Raw genomic sequence first — 19,100 nt, forward strand, 5'->3', positions numbered from 1 at the left:
TTTTTTTTTTAGCTTTGACAAAGAGTCAGTTAGACTCCAAACATCAGTTCTTTTCTCTCCTTACAGATGCTGCCAGACCTGCTGAGATTTTCCAGCATTTTCTCTTTTGGTTTTATCAAAGAACAGGTGACTCCACCCACACTAGAAAGACTGCATATTGTCTGTGTACATAATTGTTTGTCTTTTTTTTTCAAAAAACTTCAAACTATTGTTAAACGTTCCATGTTTAAAGCCTGGAAATTGCACTAACATGTTGCAAGTAAAATTTCACCACAGATTCTCTTGCTGAACTGAATAAAATAGGGAGGTGGGCCATTTTCCCAACTTGAGGTTCATTAGTCTTTTAGTTAAGGAAATGCAATTTTTTGAGTCTGCCTTTTCCCAAACTTGTAACATGACCTCATTTAACATGTGAAAATGACATCATTCTCAGAACTACATTAAACTGAATAACTCCACATCAAGTTCATGATTTGTGCATCAAATCTAAAAATCTTGTGATTTTTCAGTCTTTGGTTACTGGCCTATTGCTACTTGTTGCTGAGACATCACATTATGTAAAAATGCAATGTAATCAGCTGATGCGGATTGGAGGCTTTGCAGCCCCAGAATTTGTCAATTATTAGTGCAGAAGGCAGCCTTTTGGCCTGTCATGTCTGTACTGGCTCTTGTCTCTTGTCTGACACGAGACAAGAGACAAATCTCCTGCCTTTTTGCTCATAGTTCTGCATACCATTTTCTACCAAAACAAAATGCAATGTCCTCTTGTACTTGAACCTGTTGCCATTACGTGACCAGGTAGTATGTTCTATACCCTAACATCTCATCTCATGCAGTTTGTATCTCACCTGTTTCTCCCCCTGCCACCCCCTGCCACAAAAAACTGGGAGTTCATTTGTGATTGGCTACTTACTGCCTAGACAATGCAAGATATTGGTTTAAAATAATTTACTTTGCCCTTGTTTGTGGTCTGTCTTAGAATCATTGGGTTTAGTATGAGAATGATGTGGCCTCCTCTATATTGGGGAGACAGGCCGCCTACTTGCGGAGCGTTTCAGAACACCTCTGGGACACCCAGACCAACCAACCCAACCACCCTGTGGCTCAACACTTCAACTCCCCCTCCCACTCCACCAAGGATATGCAGGTCTTTGGACTCCTCCATCGCCAGACCACCACAACACGACGGCATTTCCAACACCCCTCCTCCCTACCTTTTATCTTAGCCTGCTGGACACACTTTCCTCATTCCTGAAGAAGGGCTTATGCCCGAAACGTCGATTCTCCTGTTCCCTGGATGCTGCCTGACCTGCTGTGCTGTTCCAGCAACACATTTTCAGCTTTAGTATGAGAATCACTGGCTTAAAAAGTGGAAATGCTATGCTCACGTTAAGAGCATTAGATTGTATTGAAATGGTATTGTGAAACTGCACCTGGAGTAATATGCATAAGTTTGGTACCCTTTTTTGAGGAAAGATGTAGTGGCATTGGAGGCAGTTCAGAGGTGGTTCATTAGGTTTGATCCCAGAGATGAGGCGTTTCTCATATCAAGAGATATGGACGGTTTAGGCTGACGCTCTGGAGTTTAGAATGAGGGGAGATGAAAGGTGTGGATAAAACAGATGTGGAGTAGATGCTTCTTCTTGTGGGGCATTCCTGGACAAGAGGTCATAATCTTAGGATAAGGGATAGCAAAGTTAAATAGTTAAGTGCTACTTCTGAAGGGTTATGAAGCTGGCATTCACTACCCAAAATGTGGTGGATGCTGGAACAGTGAGTAAATTTGAGTTAGATGGATTTTTAATTGGTAATGGGATGAAGGATTGTGGGGAGAAGGCAGGAAAATGGGATTGAGGAGCATATCAACCATGATCAAATGGCAGCGCAGACTCAATGGGCCAAATGGCCTAATTTTGCTCTTAGAACTACCTTCTGAAGTGATATAGCTACTACAGTTTCATTATGATGGCCAATCATGTCTTGGTGAAATTAATGCTGGCGCGACTGTTCTGAATGCTTTGAACAACTGTGACTAATGTCATGACTAAATGCTTTAAATGTTCAGTACTCGCAGCACAAGATTTATTTTGTTTATGCACTTAATGTCAGATGCTCTAGTATGTGGTTGACTTGGTCAAGCAGTCCCAATTTTTCCCTTTTTTTTTGTCAGAGGAATCTGAATTTACATTATCAATTCTCCCTTTTTGTTTTATTTCCTTCCAGTTTTCAGTGGTGTTTGTAATCCTATGCTCCATCTTGCTTGATGAGCCACAAAACCAATATCTAGTGAAGTTTACTTTGTGTATGTGACTGATATAGTTTGTATTATTGCTCTTTTATTTAGATGATCTAGTTGATGAGTACCGCCCAGGCAAGATTCGAGGCAGTAGCTATGGAAAAACACTGACAAGAGAAGAGTTGGAGGAAGAACAACGGTATGTTCACCAAATCTCAAATTTTGAACTCCACTTGGATTTTTAAGTTGCATTTGGTTTTTTTGGATCTGTCCAACTCCTCCCCAACCACTTTTTTTGATAATCCTCCTAAGTACTGTTATCAGCCTTTTTTTTTGGTAAGGAAATCTCTTTCAATAAACTCTACTTTGTGAAACTAATGTTTAAGTTTGTTCATAACAGGCTAGTTTTGCACACCTTGGTGACACCTAAAAATTCTCAGTTTATGGTAAGGACTTTTCTGGGACATTTTGTCTGGCCTTAATAGGTTGTGAATATAATGTAACCTCAGCTTGAGTTTTACATATGAAGTCTCCAAGTTGAATATTTAAGGCCTTCTGAAAACCCAAACCAATCACATCCACTGGCTCTCCTTAGTCTAACTTGTTACTGCCTCAAAGCATTCTCTCAGATTTGCCAGGCATGACTTGACACTGTACTGATGCAGTCCTGTTTTAACATGCACTTCCAAGTCCTGGGATCCCTTAAGGGACTCTCTAATTTTACCAACAAGTCTGGCAAATCGGCCTATAATTGCCTTTGGCCTCCCTCCACTTCTTTTAAACAAGGCTGTTACATGTGCTATTTCCAGTCCTCTTGGACCATCCCTGATTCCAGTGATTTCTGATACATTGCTACTATCAAAGCCTTGACAATCTCCTCTGCCATCTTCTTCAGAACCCTGGGGTGTAGCCTTTCTGGTCAGGGTGATTTACTTGTCTTCTGAATTTACTAAGTGCTAGCACAGCTGAAAAATAATGACCACTGTACTTAACTCTGCCTTCTGACCTTTTTTCTTTTTGAAGTATTGGTATGCTGCTGGTGCCTTCAGCTGTGAAAAGTGGTGTAAAGTACCTAGTCATTCCTCCACCACTTCTTATTATATTTTTGTTCCTCATGACTACTCCAGTCTCTTTCCAGCAGTCCAATTTCCACTTACTGCCCCTTACTTTACTGCTTTTCAAAAAAAAACTTACAATTGTTCATTGTTAACTCTCAAATTTCACCTTCCTCCACCTGCCAGTTCTTGCTCTTCAGTTATCCCCTGGTGTTTAAAAGCTCCCCAGTCCTCTAGCTTCACGTGGTATGCTTTTGTGTTGTCTGACTTCTCTTGTCAGCTATGATTTGTCTCATTTCCCTTAAATTCACCCCAAAGAAAACATACTGTGCCTCCTGAATTGCCCCCAGAAACTCTTACTGCTCCACCGTCTTCCCTACTAGACTTCAATCATCTTTAGGTCCTATCTCATGTCTCTGTAGTATTACAATTGAGTTAAAAAGGTAACTATAAAAATTGTTCTAAAAGTTGATTTTATTAGAAATCTTCAGTTTCATACTGGGAATCAGATGTGAAACATTTGTTTTAATCATCTGCATACTGAATTGATTGTCCCAAGCTGCTTTAGTTGTTTCTTCGATGGAGAAGAGTTTAACAAGAACTGAATGCAGCAGGGAGTAGCTTTTTCTATAATTGTTCAGGTTTTTTAATAGTACAAACACTAGAGCTTCCTCAAGTGCGAAGCTGAAGGAAACCCATATCTCTGAAGTCTAATACATATTGCCAATTACTTCCCATGTTTATCATAGTTGTTTTAGGTTGTGGCTAATGGAACTGCAGATTTTATTTTACAAGAGAAAGGGAAAAGTATAAAGAAACAGATCACAAATTAATGAAGCCAGAAGAGCACTTGTTTTCTTAGTCTGTACTTTTCCAAATCTGCTTTGATTTGCAAATAATCTCTTGTTCAACTTTTTGATTCACATTATCTTTCTCAATTTTCAGTTTATTATTAGTAATCTAGCAGTGTTTTCATAACCAACATTGAATGTACCAAATTTGTGCTGAATAGATTTGGGAATTTTTGTACTTAAGTTATGCCGACTGCATTAGAATAAAGCATGTTCTGATGTCAGGTTTTGAAAGCCCAAGTTCTACTTCTGTTTCTTACCTGTGAATCATACAAGAAACAATACTTCTGTGAGCATGTTGAAGTGTGGTAACCAAGCACAAGGACCTTAGTTATGCAGAGCCATGGGTGACAGTGATTTTTTTTTTGCACTCTTTGCTATTTATTGTAAGAGACAAATATTCAGGTGTTAGAAAGAATGTAAATTTGTCAATTAACATGAATCTGTTCCTTAAGTCAACCAAGGATGTGCACTTGCTTATTTGTAAGACTGTCTTGGTGACCAGGACCAAACACTGCTTAATGCTTTTATTTGACTTGGTGTACACTCATTCTAACTACATTACTCAATTTTAGGTGCTTTTGTTGATTTTGTTCCACAATAGTTGCATTCAATGCTTTGTGCAGGTCTCTAAACCTTTTCAGGGTTTTATGTGAGAATCTATGATTAACAAATAAAGTTTCTGTCTATGGGTTTTGTAGATGGAAACAAATTTAGATGAGTTTAATCTGCTATTGTGCTGATTTTTTTTTTTAATTTGCAAGGTATTTCAGAGCTAGCTGCTCCTAAATTCAATGCTCTCTACGAATTGAACAGCGTTTTAAATGTCTGACTTTGAGGCTTTCTTAACTTGCCTCACTCCATGACCACCTGTCTTAAATGATGACAGATTCTGTACCTACCCTTCCTTCCTAATGCTTTCCACCTTGACCCAACTCCCATTCATTGTTATCTTTGATCCTACCACTACTAAAGTATCAACAGTACCTCGAGCGATCTTTTTGAAAATCTGGGCGTAAGCTTTAAATATTTCTGCAGGTTTTTTAGGAAAGATCTTTTCAGTTCTTGTTTAACACACAACATGGAAACAGAGCCTTTTGGTCTAACCAGTCCATGCCAAACATAATCCCAAACTAAATTAGTCCCACCTGCCTGCTCCTGGTCGATATCCCTCAATCTTTCCTGTTCACATGTATATCCAAATGTATTTTAAACACTACTTGAACCCACATCCACCATTTCCTCAGGAAATTCATACCATGTGCAAACCACCTTTATTTTCTTTTTTGTTTTTAGAAACAAATTGCTTTTATGCCTTTCTTTTAAAACCTCTCCCCACACCACACACCCCCGCCCAATCCTAAATATTCCCCCATCGTATGGAAAAGATGCCTGCTATTAACCCAATCAATACCCCTCCTGATTTTATAAACTTCTAAAAGGTCACCAGTCAACCCCTTGCAAGTGAAGAGGTCTGTCATTGTTTGCTTGAATGTCCCTTTTGGAAAATTTGTATCAGTGATCTGGCAATTATACCTTTTCCACAAACTAATTTGTTATCCATTTCAATGAGCCTCCTCTTATCTATGATTTTTGACTTGCTGTTTGATTTAAATTAATTTAATTACAAATTTGTACTCTATTTTCATTATGTATCTAACAGCATGACCTCTTTCTTTAACAGATCCAATTGCTTTCATGGACAAGTGAGCTACCTACTTATTGGCTTAATGTGTTGACTAACGCAAGCTAACTTGAAGTGATAAATACTTGGTTCTTATTTTATTATTACTAGAATTTGACAATCTAAAACTCTTGTGGTATCGTAACTATAGAATTAAAGTACATGCCTTCCATTTCCCTGCTCTGGCTGCATTTCTTAAGTGCCCAGCCCTTGTTAGTTTTACTGACACTGGATTGTGGACCAACCTGGTGTTAAACATAACGTGTCAGAATCTGAAATGGATATGAGTTTTATTTTTATTTTGGGAGTATGGAAAGTACTGGCAGTACAACTTTGAGTCCCACCACAAATGGTCAATGCAACTTGCAATTGTGCCTCCACAGCCCACAAGATCTGCGTAACTTGAAGGCTATTCTGATATAAACCCTTGGTGTGGAGTATAGACTTTGAGGTTCTGCAATGAGCTTGCTTTCTCCCCCCCCCCCCCCCCCATGTGTATTTTTGACTTTGCTTCTATAACTTACCTCAACTTTAATGATGTTGACAGTCAAGCTAAATGGCAAGTAATTCAGATTGTTCAGAGATTAACAACCAGAAACTATTTTAGTATTCAGGAACTTGTAAAATTCTTATGTAAATAGTTTTAAATGTATTGTTCTGATATTTTCGATGCACACTACTTTGGCAACTAGCTCTGTGTTATTGTTTAATAGCGGCAGGTGTAAAGTGAGATGTTAAGCAACATTTACAATTTTCCAAATAGTATGGAGAAAACTTGACATGTGATGTAGTTTTATTTGACCAAGTGAAGTGAGGTACCATTGAAAGAACATTTTCTGTTCTCTTGCACAGATGTAGTGGCAGAAAAATATACTCCACGCTTGCTTGTTCATATCTCTGAAAAAACCTCCATTGTTTATTAAGTTGTCAATAGATTAGTTCATAGGCTATGCGACATTGGTTTTTTTTCTACCACTGCCCTGACACTGACAGTACAGCAGTCGTGCCATTTTAGAAAGATGACTGAAGAGCTTCAAGTCCAAATTCATGGCATTCACTTTCATTTGTAAATCTGTTTTTTTTTTTTAAAAGTCTTTTGACTAAAACTCAGCACAGTAGCCATTTTTTTGCAGAATCTAGTAGTCCATATATTGCTGGTGTAATGTCAGTGCTCCCAAAATTGCAGCACAATTCATTGAACCATATGGCATTGAAATAAAGTCATGTCACATGGTTAAATATCCAGCTTCAGAACTTGACCACTTAGGAAATCATGAAGTAATGGGTGTCAAGGGATGAGCAATGGCTTAAAGTTTCACTGCTGGAAATTGCAAGCAATCTGAGATTGTCCTAATTTTTCACCTTTGAAAGGCGATGTTTTTAGTGTGCAGACTTGACCCTACGTTTAAGATCTTCAGATTCTTTCTGTATGTTAATTTTAGTTCCATGTTAGAGAATCTGTGGCATGACTAATTGTTCTGAATGGAGTAATGTCGAGGGGCACCTGGAAACCAGCACCCGCAGCTGACATCAGGATGGAGATGTGGAATGTTTTGAAGGATTAAACCTGATCCAGTTCTATAATCGTTAATTGTTTGAATCTTGTAGGAAGCTAGGGAAGAGATTGTAGGGTCCCTTGCTGAGATATTTGTATCATTGTCAGCCATGTGTAAGATCCCAGAACACTGGGTATGTTGCCAGTATTTAAAGGCTAAGGAAAATCTAGGGAGCTAAAGACAGTGAGTCTTGGGTCAGTGGGTAAGTTGTTGGAGGGGATTTTGAGGCACACAGTTTGCATGTCAACATGGCTTTGTGAGGAAAGTGTTTCACTAACTTAGGGTTTTTTGAATAGGTGTCAAAGAAAATGTGAAGGCCAAGTAGAGGACATTATCTATTTGGATTTCAAAGTAAAGGTTCTCCACAGACCAGTTAAGGATAGGTGTAGGATCTGGGGGGCTGGCTGACTTTTGGATAGAAAATTGACTTGCAGGAGGGAGGCACAATAGTGGTGGAGGGTTGCTTTTCAGACTGGAGATCTGTGATCAGTGTGCTGTGGAGGATCAGTGTTGGGTCCACTGCTTTTCATTTGTATAAACTTGGATGTGAATATAGGAGATACAGTTAATAAGTTTGCAGACAAAGCCCCCAAAATAGGTGATATGCTGGACCATCAAGATTATCTCTGTACAAAAGACCTTGATCAGATGGGCTGAAGAATGGCAGGTGGATTTTAATTTAGTGTTGCATAAAGTGTCTCCTGGGAGTCCAAAAATGGAAGGCATAAGTTTTTAAAGTGAGGAGAGATTTTTTTAAAAGGGACCAGAGGAGTAATTTTTTCTCACAGGGTGGTGTTTGAATGGAACAAGCGTTCAGGAAGAAGTGGGTACAACATTTTTTTTTTTAAAAATAAACATCTAGACGGGTATATGAAGAGGAAAGGTTTAGACAGGTATGGACCAAATGGTGGCATGCAACTAGGTCAGATTGGGATGTCTGGTTGGTATGGGTGAGTTGACCAAAGGGTCTGTTTCGGTGCCATAATTCTCTAAATGCTAACTTCCAATCTTGAAATCTTTTCCCAGATTTTCTGCAAATTCTCAACCTGTTGAATCCTTTAGAAGCTGCATCCATCAAATTTTGATATTCACAGCCTTGTTTATTATTTGAAAATGTCAACTTTGCCAGATTATTCCCTTACATTTAAGTGAATGGATAAGCCAGTCCTAATTGGAAATAACTTAATTGTTAAACATTTACTTTAAATGCTGTTAAGTCATGTCTATTAACTAATTGTGCTTTGCATATGTGTATTTGCATTGGCTGTTTGTACAATCTGAACAATTTTTGTTCGAAAAGGTTTGGTCTAGTGGGCTTGCATGTTACTTAAGGGTACTTCTGTTGAAAGACCGAAGGTTTTTATACAGTTGGCAGCATTTGGAACAACCTAATGTTTAATTATTTCAACACTGAAGAACAGTACTTAAAAATATTCCAGATTAATGAACTTCAAGTATGAAAACATAGCTTGGAATAAACAAATCTGTTTCGGGAACGTGCTGTTTATTCCTTCAGAAGATCTGAAGGAAGTCTCTGTATAGCTTGCTTATTATTTTGGGTGGTTCAAGTTTCTAATTACTTTACGGAAAGGATCATTTTATTCTACTGATGTGCTGGTTGTTTAATCTGATCATTGCTGTATACTAAAACAGAGTTACTTTTAAAAAAAGTCCAATTGATATTTTTTTTATTTAAACATTCGTGTACTTAAAGCAAATTTGATACCTAAATTGAAGCTTGAGTCTTAATTTTAAAATGGCTTGCTCTTGCCATAAGAGTTTTTCATTTTTAAATTTACATTAGCAATTCTACACTTCAGCCATTCGATTTTGCCTTAGCTTAGACTTGCAAATCTGTTGCATCTGGAGTCATAGTCATAGAGATGTATGACGTAGAAACAGACCCTTCGGTCCAACTCGTCCATGCCGACCAGATATCCCAACCCAATCTAGTCCCACCTGACCCATATCCCTCCAAACCCTTCCTATTCATATACCCATCCAAATGCCTCTTAAATGTTGCGATTGTACCAGCCTCTACCACTTCCTCTGGCAACTCCTTCCATACACGTACCACCCTCTGGTCTTTTTTATATCTTCCCCCCTCACCCTAAACCTACCCCCTCTAGTTCTGGATTCGCCCACCCCAGGGAAGTGTGTGTCTGTGTGTGTCTCTCTTACCCTATTTAACCTCTCCCTCTCCCTCCCAAAAATAGCCCTAGCCTATTCAACCTCTCCCTATAGCTCAAAACTGCCAACCCTGGCAACATCCTTTAAAGGTTCACAAACTATTTACAAGTTACACAACATCTTTCCAATAGCAAGGAGACCAGAATTGCATGCAATATTCCAAAAGTGGCCTAACCAATGTCCTGTACAGCCATAACATGACCTCTCAACTCCGTACTCCGTATTTTCCTCTGGTCAGAATATACCAAACACTGCCTTTGCTATTCTATTTATCTGCGACTCCACTTTCAAGGAGCTATGAACCTGCACTCCAAGGTCTTTGTTCAGCAACACTCACTGGGACCTTACCATTAAGTGTAGAAGTCCTGCTAAGATTTGCTTTTCCAAAATACAGCATCTTGCATTTATCTGAATTAAACTCTCTCTGCTACATCCTGTTGTAATCTGAGATAACCTTCTTAGCTGTCCATTCCACCTCCAATTTTGGTGTCCTCTGCCAACTTAATAACTATACCTCCTCTGTAAATGGCTTGCATATGAGCATAATTGTTGAAAAGTAGTGGACCCAAAACTGATCCTTGTGGCTTGATTCCAAAAAAAATGAAATTGTTTGCTCACTTGTAATGCAAGAAAGTGTTATTTTAACAAGTTTGTATTAACAAGCTAAGAGCAGGGTGTTCACCTTGCAGCCCCTGGCCTGTTCTGTTATTCAATAAATTCAATAAGATGATCTGATTATTGTCTTACTCCATATTTCCTGCCTTATTTAACTATAGCAAAGCACATATTTTGTTGCAAGGTAATTTCAATATAAACTATTTTTTTTTTTTGCTAATCACTTGCCCCTCTATCACTGCCCCAGATGCATCAGTTTTGTCATTGTTCTATCCATTTGAGTAATATGCTGCTTTTGTTCCTTTTTTAATAGGGCAGCTGAACAGTTTAAATGGCATGTTGCTCAAATGAACAAGTTACTCCTTTCTTAGTAAGATTGTTCACTATTTCAATGATTTTGTTTTCCAATCTGTCTTGGTCGTCATTGGATATTTCTGCAGCATGAGGCTTTTGCTCCGTAGTTTAACTTGTTGCTCTCCATGGAAATTGTGCTTTGTTCCTTTAATTATTCTCCTGTTCTACCTTGCTTTATGCTGTCACAAGCATGCTGTGCACATTCATGATCACACATCTGTTTTCGCTCACTGTACATAGTTCCTGTCTTAACCAAGTTGCTTTGCTATTGAGACCTGCAACTGGTAGTTTGGAACTTGCTTGAGAGGGTCAAGGCTAAATTCCAAGGTTGGGGAGATCGTTTTGTTTTTATTTTTTTTTCCTAGCATATGCATTTCCCTCTGGCCTTGTGTACTGAAAGGAGGCTATTTGTTTGTTTGAATCTGGAAAGTCACCAGCAACCCACCTCCCCTACCCCATAGGACTCCACTGGATTTCCACAGCAGCTGATTGACCCAACTGGGACTTGGTTGGGTGCCAGTGCCCACATTAGTGGGGCTGCATATCACTTGTGTGGGTCCAATGTTTCTCCAACATTTTGTCCTGGTTGGCATTTGTTGCCATGAAGCAGTGGGTTTCCATGATCTAGAGGCTGTGCACTGGCAAGCAATGATTTCAGCTCCCACTTTGCCACCTCCTTGCATCTGCATTATTGTCTATTCCAGCTGTCTGCTATAAACTTAATACTAGTCTTGAGGCAAATGCATCAATTCAATCCTTTTTTAATATATTGGGTCTCTGGCTCCACTGACCTGTTTTGCTGAAATGTTGAGGCTAGCTACCTGTTCTGATGATCAGTCAGTCCTGTGTTAGCTCTGTGCAGACTTGTTTTCAAATGGACTGATGGGATCACTGACCTTTAACCAGGTTAAGGATTGAAGATGTATAATGCGGAATTTGACTGAGTTCAGATCTTGACCCCAAAAAATGGGTCATTAACCTGGCAGACCACACCCCTCACCTCCATCGAGAGCCCCAAACAGTCCTTCCAGGTGAGAGGTTCACTTGCCTTTCCTCCAACCTAGTTTACTGTATCCGGTGTGCTCGATGTGGACATCTTTACTTCGGTGAGACCAAACATAAACCAGGATGTGTATTGCTGAGCATCTCAGCTGGGCCCACAGGGGCTGACCTGACCTGATTTCCTAGTCACCACCCATTTTAATTCCCCTTCCCACTCCCTTTCTGACATGACCTATCTTTGGCTGCCTCTATTGCCACAGTGAATCAGACTGCAAATGTCTTCCTGGGTAGCCTACAACATGGAGAACTCGCTGTTTGTTTGCATTCCGATTTCAAATGTCCCTTCCCATCCTCTGACTCTTTATCAGCTCACCCCCTTTCCTCTCCTCCGCCCCCCCCCCCAACCCCACACACACTTCCATTCCACTTACTGACCTTTTTCCTTCCAGCCACCAACTGGATTCATTCCTCCCATTGACCAACCAGGCCGTACCATCTACCTGTGTTCACATATCACTACCTCACTTTTCCACCCCTCTCCCCACCTCTCCTCCTCTGCAGCTCCCCTCACCCCTACCCCCAATCCTGAAGGGTTATACCTGAAATGTTGACTTCTCCACCTGGCTTGCTGTGATTCCAGCCTCCTGCTTGCTTGTCTACTTTGGATTTCATCATCTTCAGTTTTTGTCTACAACTCCCATTGGGTTGGCTGAGTTTGAAACTTTCAATACCATAAATGTCTGACAAGTGCAGATGTCTGGTAATAGTTATGTACAACTAACCTACTGTAGTTCTAAAGCTGTACTTTGTGTGAAATGCCAGATTCTAATTTCTGATCTTTCCTGTTGCCATTTTTTGTTCTACGATTCATGTCTCCTTGGGTTGTAATTTGGACACCACAGGGATTCCCATGCATATCCTGAGAGCCAGGCTTACATTGAAAGCTATTCAATGTTTGGGTGATCTTCTGAAAATTTTAATATCCAGTGCTGTGTATTGATTTGAATACAGGTTTTCTCAAGCACTGCATGCTGGGAGTTCAAGGTGGGAAGTGTGAGGTGGGAAGCTAATATCCTTTTATGGGTAATGGGGGTGCAATTTTCAAATTGAGTGCGGTAGACTTCCACATCCAAGATAGTACTCTTGCAAGGCCAGGAACGTCCTGGGCCACGGCATTTTACTAGAAGACCTTGACTCCCTCCGCTTGTCTGTGCAGCCACCCTGCTCAAATATGAATTCCAAGTGGCTGACTTAACTGGGCTTGTAAGAATATTTGGCCCACTTGAATGAATGCTTTGTCCACCTGACAGATCATTAAGTTGAATTTTGCTCTACACATACAACTTGGCCAATAGTGGTTGCAGCCATAGGGAGTGACTCCTGACTGAGATTGGAATAGCTCAACTAGGTGACATTCCAGGTAATACTAAGAGAATGAATCTTTAAAGTACTGGCTACCAAGGTGAAGGTTGCAACACAAATCAAAATTGTAGGGAATCTCTGTGCTCTGGCTGACAAGTATCCCTTAACTTGCATCAGCAACTAGGTTAGCTGACAATGAATCTTGCGATTTGTAGTAAATTGCTGTAGAGCAAACTACCACTTTTTTAATGTTGGTTACAGAAGATTGCTTACTCACTCTAACTTAAATGGCCATGAAGCACCTTGAAACATCCTAATGTGGTATGTTACATTACATCTACATTCCTTCATTCCTTCATTCTTTCATTCTTTCAAAGCTTTTGTTTCTTGTATGGAGAGCTTGACTGGAGTTCCAGTCAAGTCAGTTGTCCTGATCTATTTATTGGAGTCTGGTGTTTGTTACTTTGATCAGTTTCACCTATATGAACATATCATCTTGTCAACTTGTCATTGTTCCAGAAATGTTTCATCCTGGCTGTTCTTACCAATGGTCTGTTATCCTCTCCTGTCCTGTTCATGACTGGATGATACTCCAAGCTGGCTTGAATTTTTTCCATGAGTACTTGTAATGAATTTTCTCCTTTTTTTTTTTTGAAGTTCAGTATATTGTAAAATATGATATCAGCAGACAGCAAATGCCTTTTCAAGATTTTGAGAAGGTCAATACCAAGTAAACTTAGCTGAAAATTGGGAAATGAAATGCCGTACAAACAGGCAGCATCTCTCCTGATATCACTGCAAACGTTTTGGCTGTGCATTTTTAATCTAGATTGACTGCAATGGGAATGGTGTTGCAGTATTGTATGCGGAGCAAAAACAGGTCCCATGTTGCTGTGCAAACATCTAGCCTTTGATTCATCAAGATCATTTTTGTGTACTCTTTAAACTTATTCTGTTGTTTTTTTCAATGTATTACATGATTTATTTTGAACATCAGCAAAATGCTTAGATCAGCTTCTGTTACAATGTAGTATTGCTGTGCATGTTTGGATTGAGCTTTGCAAACCTTTCTCCTGACCTTTTTTATTGCAGGGTTGAGTTAACCCCTGACTTCACCTCGGTGTAGGTTCTAAGCCTGATGACACTATTTCTGTAACAATATATTGGTAAGGTTCTTTTTCAGTATGCCCCATGCATGTCACCTGTCACAACTTGACACTTTTTTTCTTTCCTGTCTGTCATTTACAAAGTGTTATCTGCTGAATCTATTAACCATTTTTACCTGGAACCTGTATTAACTGGCCACTTCAATTTTAATCTAGACAATCTGGAGAGTTTCTTCCAATTTGCAAGAAATGCAAGAGTAATTGAACCCTATTAATGTACTTGACCATTCAATACAGGCTTCACAAGGTTACACTCGATGAGAAGGTATGGGCACTTCAAGTAAATTCCACTTATCTATATGGTTTTAGCTAACTGAAGTAAAGTGAGAGTAAGGAATGCATTATTGGCAAAGATGCAGTTCTTTATCCTGTGCCCCACTCCCAACTATAGCTATGTCATCTCCCTATTGTCACATCTCCTTTTTCTCCCTCCCCTTTGGCTTCATTTCTCTCATTTTGCATTATCAGCATGATATAGTGCAGTAGAGATTTTTGTAGTAGACCCAGATATAATTTTGACCATTTTTCCTTAACTTCTTTTGTTCAGTCAACTCCAACCGCCTGCCTCCCCCCAAAACATTTCTGCCCCACCATGTATTCTTAACTCAAAAGTGACTTGTTTTACTATCTTTCACCAATCTCCAATTTTGACTAAAACTGTATGTTGTGTTACTGGTTTTCAATACCTTGTTGGCTACTGAGCTGGTTTAAAGGTAAGGATGTTCTTGGGGATGCAAGGAAACTTACTGCAGTAACTTCAATTTTTTGTCCTTTGCTCCTTGAGAAGCCATTAATGAAGGAATGTAATTCTGAATGTGAATCTGTCAACAATGTAACCAAGTTAATTTCCAGCACTAAAGCAAGTGTTTTGTTGACTTTGTAATGTGGACTCTTGATTGACTGAGTGCAATCTGCACCCCCTCACTGCTGGTGGAATGGTTGAATGTCTGCACTGGGAGGAAGGTTGGTTGAAATGAACTTGTTCGACTTTCTTTCAGTAACCTAGGGAGTAAGATATACTTTGTGTCCTAATGTACTGTGTAGGTGCACATTTTTAAAAAAAAAAAATCAGCCACTCCCAGAACGATTGGGGAAAATACCAAAACTTTAGTCAGGTTTCAAGATGTCCTTGAAGGAGAAAGATCTACCGAACTAGTGAAATGTCAAGTTGCTAATTTGAGTGAGGAACTTTGATTTACTGTGGACTCTGCTAGAGGCCAGATTAGAGTGCAGGTCTAAGGCATAGTAAAAAGTGAGAATTTTAACATGGAAGTAAGAATTTATTGCAGTGTTTGTGTTTAACATAACCAATATGTGCAAGAAACCTTTCCTAATGTATCTGGTGGTTGAAGCCATGGGTGAAGTACAAATCTGTGCAAGTACAAATTTAATTGATGTATGGAATTGCTTTTCAATGAATAAGCAGTTTTAAATATTGCAATTATACAGTGTTGGATCTCTCTGTACTTAAAGCAAAACCACTTGGGCTCATCTGCTCTTATGAGCATTGTATTTACTGAAGCACAATTTGGTCTTGCACATTGAAATGTTTCGTAAAATGTAACTGGATCCCAGCTGGTTGGAACCTTTTATTTTGTGGACAGTCATTTTGGAACCTTCTGCAAGGATCTTTGACTTTAGTTTCCAAGCTCATTAACTTTTCTGAGTGTTTTAAATTTATTTTAAACATGCTTCACTGACATATGTGCTTTTTATAATGCCTAATAAGATTTTTCTGGGTCTTGTCAGATTTTTTGATTTGAACTGAGATTAACCATTCCTGCATAGCTTCCTCCTAGTGGAAAAAGCCTAAATAGTGTTAATTTGAAAAATATTTGTTTCGTGTTGGCCAGAGGGTTAAATGAACTAAATTACACTAATCTCCTCGTCAATGACAGCTTGTTCTCTTTTATGCAGAAATGAAAAATGAACTTACTGCAGCCTCAGTAAGTTAAATGTTTATAATGAACCTGTGTAACATCTGTGGATGGTGTTAGAATATTCCTGGTACATGTTGCATGAATCAGTCTCCATGAGATTAGCTGTAAATATTGTGACCAGAGATTCCATGTTCTGTGTGACTTGAGACTATACAAGAAAGCCTTGGGCAATTTGCAGTCAAATGATGTGCTTCTGAGTGTTTCCATGGATTGTGCAAGTGGGAGATGAGACTCTTGAAGAATATAACGTTAATGTGTCCTTTTTTTTGGTTTTCATAACTGCTGATAAAAGTTAGAAATTTCCATTAAATGGAATGTTGCCTGGATTGTGATCCAAGCTTTCTATTTTCTGGCTTTCATTCTGAGAAATTGCAGTGGGGTTTCAAGACCTCTTTTTGGGTAACTGAGCAATGATGGAAGAACTTGGAATTAGTTTGAGTACAAATGTCTAATCTAAATCAACTGCCACATCCCTCTGATACTCTTTTCACCACCTCTGGGTAAGCAGCAGGAATAACTAGAGATTTAAGACTGCTAGATCTTGTTCAGCTACAGCACTGAATCCATTTGGGTAGTTGCCTAGAGGTTACTGTGCATATTGATGACTCCTTATCCCTGCAGGATCAACCTGTAGTCACTGTCTATTACATGAGCTCTCCACAAGACAAAAGCTTGACTTAAGTGGGTGGACTATTTCATAGGAATATATATGCATGAAACATCTAAAGGAGATAGTGAGGACTGCAGATGCTGGTGATCAGTCAAGTGTGTGTTGCTGGAAAAGCACACAGGTAAAGCAGGAGAATCGATGTTTCGGGCAAAAGCCCTTCATCAGAATGAGACTTGTGGGCCAGGGACTGAGACAAATGGGAGGGGTGGTGTCAAGGGGGAAGGTAGCTGAGAAAGGGATAGGTGGATGAAGAGGGAGATTGTGATAGGGGGGAGGAAAAAGAGTGATGGACAGGTCCGGAGGGTAGTGCCAAGTTGGAGGCTTGGGACTGGGATAATGTGGGGGAGGGGTAATGAGGAAGCTGTTGAAATCCACACTTATCGTGTGGTTGTGTGCTCCCATGAGGCTGAACAGTTCATCAATTTTACCAACCCCTTCCACCCTGACCTCAAATTCACACGGACTATTTCAGACACCTTCCTCCCTTTCCTGGACCTCTCCATAACTGTCTCCAGTGACCTGATTAACCACAGACATTTACCATAAGCTCACAGCTACCTAGACTGTACATGCTCCCACCCTAATTCCTGTAAAAATGCCATTCCTTATTCCCAATTTCTCCATGTGTTCCCAGGATGATCAATTCGCCTCCGTCCCAGATGGCCTCCTTCCGGATCATCTCAGGACATCTCTGGGGCACCTACCAACTCTTTCCCTTCTTTCTCCCCCTTTACCAACTGAACACTTCACTTCAAGTGCTCCTCCCACTCTGTCAAGGGCATGCAGGTCGTGGGCCGCCTCTACCATCAAACTAACCTGACCCCTGGGATGAAGAACACCTCATGTTCTGCCTTAGGACTCTGCAACCACATGGGATAAATGTGGATTTCAACAGCTTCCTCATTTCCCATCTCCCCTACATTATCCCAGTTCCAAAGCCGCCAACTCGGCACTGCCCTCCTGACCTGTCCATCACTCACCCTGACCTATCGACTTCTCCCTCTTCTATTGCTTTCTCAGCTACCTTCTCTCCCCCCCCCCCCCCCCCCCCTTCATCTCTCAGCCCCGACCCACAAGCCTCCCCCCAACCTCCCTCCCATTTATCTCTCAGCCCTGGCCCACAAGCCTCATTCCTGATGAAGGACTTATGCCTGAAATGTTAATTCTTCTGCTTGGAATCTGCCTGATCTGTGTTTTCCCAGCAACAGCAACTCTAAAACATCTAAATGGTAAATGTTGCTCTCAATCTGAGTCATTGAAGCCCATTCCAGGTTCCCCTCAAGGTGCAAATACAAAATGGGAGTTTTTGCTGCCACTATTTAAGGCATTCAATGAAAACAAATTTCACAGGGCTGTAATCTAAAGGGATATAGTGGTGACCAAATACCTATTCACCTAAAGGCCTTAAAGCAGATGGAAAGGATATAGTCAAATGAAGTCTAAGTGAGATTATAGGGTCAGTATCGGTAAAACTTGCCTGCGAACAGTGATCTGGTTATGGAATATGGTTGTATGGGGAGACCAGATAATTGTGGAGGAGCATTTTAGTCAGAGCTACTTCACGTGGCAGTCTGTAATGATCTGTGCATTTGTCTTCCTCTTCCTGCTTTTCTCTTCCAGCATTTAGAACAGTGGTTGATCTCCCTTCATTGTTACATGAATCAAGCAGTCCTTCCTAAGGTTTGCTGAGTTGGTAAACTAACTACTTTGAAACCGATTACTAAATTGATAGTTTTCTTTTGTCTGTCTGAGTTCAAATTTGGAACACTTGCACACTTTTTTTAAGAAAACAAAATTGATATGTGCATGTAGCCAATCTTGGGTATTTTTGTTCTTTCCACTTGAGGGCACTAGTTGTACATCCATTTCAAAGCCATAGAGATCAGTAGCACCTTAGCAAAGCAGTAGAGGGCACCCAGCACCTGTGTACTGTAAGTTAACATATATATGCAAAAAGCATTCTCAAGTTTAAACCAATTAATCTTCCTGTTTTTTTTTAATTCTCATTCAGGGAAAATTGGTTTCCTTTCAAATCTGGAATCTGTTGCTTTCCTGTAACAGTGTCTCAGTTGAATTCCGGAGCCAAGTTTTAAAACACTTGTTATTGCAATGCCCTTGAAAATGTAGTCGTGAATTTGTGTTGGAATCTAACTACTTGAGTAGGCAATAATTAGTTTGTAGTTATGTTCAATGTGTTTTCCCTTTCCTTAAGGATTGGTGTGGTTCTTATCCTGGCAAATGCTTGATCATGTTTTTTTTTATTGCTTGCTTACATGCACTTTTTTGCATGCACATGCTTTGATCTTGATTTCAAAAGATGACTTGAAGCTTAATTGTCAGTGTTTCTAAATAGTAAGTACAGATTAGGGCATTTTCTCAATGTTGGGTTAATAGGAAGGAATGACTTGCCAAATAATTC

At 39.8% G+C, this 19,100-nt stretch overlaps 1 protein-coding gene across 5 annotated transcripts in view; it reads left to right on the forward strand.

The window, feature by feature from the left end:
• LOC122562122 (matrix-remodeling-associated protein 7-like) overlaps positions 1–19,100 on the forward strand; it is a 138,490-nt gene that overhangs the window by 104,616 nt on the left and 14,774 nt on the right. For 3 of the 5 annotated variants that reach the window (XM_043714667.1, XM_043714670.1, XM_043714671.1), the window contains exon 3: positions 2,345–2,435. In XM_043714667.1, the coding sequence (XP_043570602.1) occupies positions 2,345–2,435 (91 nt within the window). Of the gene's footprint in view, positions 1–2,344; positions 2,436–13,997; positions 14,072–15,988; positions 16,018–19,100 lie in introns of all 5 variants that reach the window. The other 2 variants (XR_006315227.1, XM_043714669.1) reach the window with 2 other exon arrangements.

The sequence above is a fragment of the Chiloscyllium plagiosum genome, chromosome 24 (assembly GCF_004010195.1).
Source record: "Chiloscyllium plagiosum isolate BGI_BamShark_2017 chromosome 24, ASM401019v2, whole genome shotgun sequence".
In the NCBI taxonomy this organism is placed as follows: domain Eukaryota; kingdom Metazoa; phylum Chordata; class Chondrichthyes; order Orectolobiformes; family Hemiscylliidae; genus Chiloscyllium; species Chiloscyllium plagiosum.